This window comes from Zonotrichia albicollis, chromosome 7, assembly GCF_047830755.1.
Source record: "Zonotrichia albicollis isolate bZonAlb1 chromosome 7, bZonAlb1.hap1, whole genome shotgun sequence".
NCBI lineage: Eukaryota > Metazoa > Chordata > Aves > Passeriformes > Passerellidae > Zonotrichia > Zonotrichia albicollis.
The window spans coordinates 3,017,663-3,020,687 of NC_133825.1; the positions used below are offsets into that span (position 1 = coordinate 3,017,663).

At 63.9% G+C, this 3,025-nt stretch overlaps 1 protein-coding gene across 1 annotated transcript; it reads right to left on the reverse strand.

Annotated features, from left to right (window-relative positions):
- Positions 1 to 1,547: 1,547 nt before the first annotated feature.
- On the reverse strand, positions 1,548 to 2,744 carry LOC141729546 (serine/threonine-protein kinase pim-1-like). The gene is made up of 4 exons (XM_074544253.1): positions 2,703 to 2,744; positions 2,549 to 2,659; positions 2,045 to 2,459; positions 1,548 to 1,594 (listed from the first exon to the last, which is right to left on the reverse strand). Exons 1-4 carry the CDS (start codon positions 2,742 to 2,744, stop codon positions 1,548 to 1,550), a joined length of 615 nt encoding a protein of 204 aa, XP_074400354.1.
- Between the last annotated feature and the right edge of the window lie 281 nt (positions 2,745 to 3,025).

Consider the following 3,025-nt stretch of genomic DNA (forward strand, 5'->3'; position numbering starts at 1 on the left):
GCCCACACTTTCTCTCTTCCCCCCTGCACTGCCCCCCAAAATCACGGTGACCCCAAAGCAAACAAGGGCAGTGGAGCAGCCCAAGCCCTTTCTTGCCTGCACAGCAAAGCAGCTGTGCTCAGGTTCTGGAGCCCCACCTCTGCTCCCACCATGGGGTTTGTTTGTGTCGGGCTGGCTGCCCCAGCCCCAGCCCCAGCCTGGGGCACGGTGGGTGCTGGGGGCTGTTGGCAGGCCCAGGAGCCCACTCCCATTTTGTACCCACCCCAGCCCATGCCCCAGCCCTGCCAAAAGCAGCTGGGCAGTGCCTGAAGAATGAGTTGCATCATCTCCAGCAAAGGGGGAGCCTTTGGTTCCCAGCCAGGCTGGGCCATGCCCAAATCTGGCAGAATTTCCCCAGGTGGGGACTCATCTGCAAATTCCCTGTGGAGTTTGGCTTTGAAGAAGGTGCCAGAATCAAAGTGCATCACCTTCAGCCTCCAGTGGCCAGGCTGAGGAAGAGCTTGTCATCCTTGATGTCACCCTCGCTGTCTCCAGCAGCAGCAGCAGCATCATCATCCCCACCCGGTACAGCTTCTCCAGGGGCTCCTTCTCCTTCCCTGGGGGCAGACCAGGCTCTCAGGGCTCTGCCCAGGGCCCCAGCTGTCAGGGAACCAGGACAAGCAAAACCAGATGGGATGGTGGCCACCAGTGCTGGGCAGAGCAGCTCAGCTCCAGCACAAGGGCTGTGTGTTCCCATCCCATGACCCCGGTGCAGTGACACAGGCAGCACAAAAAGGGTTGGGTTCCTTTGCTTCTCATTGCCAAGGCATATGTGGAGCAGGAACTTACCAGGGCCCTGGATCAAAGTGTGCCTGTGGTGCTCTCCCTTCTTCTAAGGCAGAGGAATATCCTGCATCCAAGGAACACAGAACAGGTCTTCCAGTGTGGGTCTGTCCAAGGAGTTCACGGATAAACACCACCAGATCAGGTCTTTGCACTCTGGGGAGAGAAAGCAGAAACTGATGGTCAGCCAGAGAAGGCTCCCTTCTGCTTTACCCCACTGTTCCCATGCCCAGGCCATGCTGGATGCGCTCTGAGCTGGGCCTAAACTTTCCCACCAATTCCCTGTTTTGGAGGAGAGCAGGACATGTGCCACCTCCTCAGCAGCTGCCAGAGCGGGATGCCCACGAGCCCGCTGCTGGCTCCCAGCACTGGGATTCCCCCCGTGCCCAGAGAAGAGGATCCACCTTGAGAGAGCCTTTGTGGCAGCGGGAGCTGGCCCCAGCTGAGGTTCCGGCCCCTCCTGAAAGGGTGCTCCCCGCAGACCATCTGGTGCAGCAGGATGCCCAGGGACCAGACTGTCGCTGCCTCGCCATGGTACCAGCCAAAGTCGTTCCATTCCAGGGGGCTGTAGGACAGTGTTCCTATGGAATACAGATGGAGTTCATCAGGGGGATGCTGCTGCTCCCAGAGCCTGGCCCCAGCATCCCTGGGCCCGCGGGGGCTGCATCAGGGGCACACAGGGTGACCACTGCCCTCTCGCCAGCATCTGGGACTTGTGCACAAAGTCAGGGTTGGAAAAGAAGCCTCTGGTGCCGGAAGAGGGCAGCCCTGGCTAGGCCCAACCATGACACGCAAAGGAAAAACCCACTCCATGCTGGGGAAAAAACATGCCCTTATCCTCCCTGCCTGCATTGCCCCAAAAATATTATGAAGACAAGGGAAACAGGGTGAGTGGGGTAGTGCAAGCCCTTCCTCTCATTTGCACACCAAACTGGCTGGGGCACAGGTTCTGCCCTCTCTCTCTGCTACCCCCACCCACGGGGGTTTTGGTCCAGCTGGCTGCCCCAGCCCAGCCCCAGTCCTGGGCAGAGTGGCTGGCAAAGGCTGCCAGCAGGGCTGGAAGATGGCTGCCCACCCAGCCCTGCTCTAAAGCAACTCAGCTGAGGACTCAGTGCCCTGACTGGCAGCAAAAGGGAGAACTCCCGCTGCCACAGCCAGCTTGCCTGGGAGATGTTGGGCCATGAGATGTCAGCAGCAGGAGCACAGCCCTGGGTAGGCTCACCTGCAAAGTGAGTGTAGACTGTGTCCTGCAGGTAGGTGCCACAGCCAAAGTCAATCAGTTTGGCCTGCCCGGTGTCCAGGTCAACCAGGATGTTCTCTGGTTTGATGTCGCGGTGCAGGACCCCGCAGCTGGTGCAGTGCCGCACGGCCTCCAGCACCTGGCGGAACAGCTCCCGCGCCTCCTCCTCGGGCAGGAACCGCCATGCCCCAATGAAACGATGCAGGTCCTGACACCGCTCTGGCCGCTCCAGCACCATCACGATGCAGTTGGGGAGTTCGAGCCACTCCAGCAGCTGGACCACACCGGGGAAGCCAGTGGACACCTTGGCCAGCAGCACGATCTCCAGGGGTGCGCTGGTGCCGTCGGGCTGCGGGAGGAGCACGATGCCGTCACTGGGGCCGATGCCGTGCCAGGCCTGGGGAAGCCCTCAGCCAGGCCGGGATGCTCTGCGCCCTGCGCTGGCCCCACGCCCGCTCTCCCTCGGGGCGTCCTGGCGGCTCCCACCGTGCCGGGCCCCGGCTCATCCCTGGCCGGCAGCCCCGGCTGCTGGCCCCGCTCACTCACCAGCTCGCCCCAGTGCCGGACGCGGTTCCGTGGCACCCTTTTGATGGCCACCTGCAAGCCAAGGGCAGCAGCGGGGTGAGCTCGCCGCCCGCACTGCGAGCCCCATCCTCCGCCCTCCGCCCTCCTCCTCCTCCATCCCGTCCTCCTGCGCCCGCCGCCGGCCCCGCCGCTCACCGGGGCGCCGTCCGAGAGCCACGTGGCCGCGAAGACTCTGCCGAAGCCGCCGCGCCCCAGCAGCGATCCCAGCCGGTACCGCTCCTGCAGGGTCTCCTGCGCCGTCCCTGCGGGCGGGACGCGGCGGTCAGCGCTCGGCCCGGGGCCAGCAACGGCCCCCGAGCGCCCCTCACCCGCCCCGGGCCGGCCATGCCCAGGCGTTCGCTCCCGGGAACGCGGCACGGGAGGCTCGGGGCCGGCGGC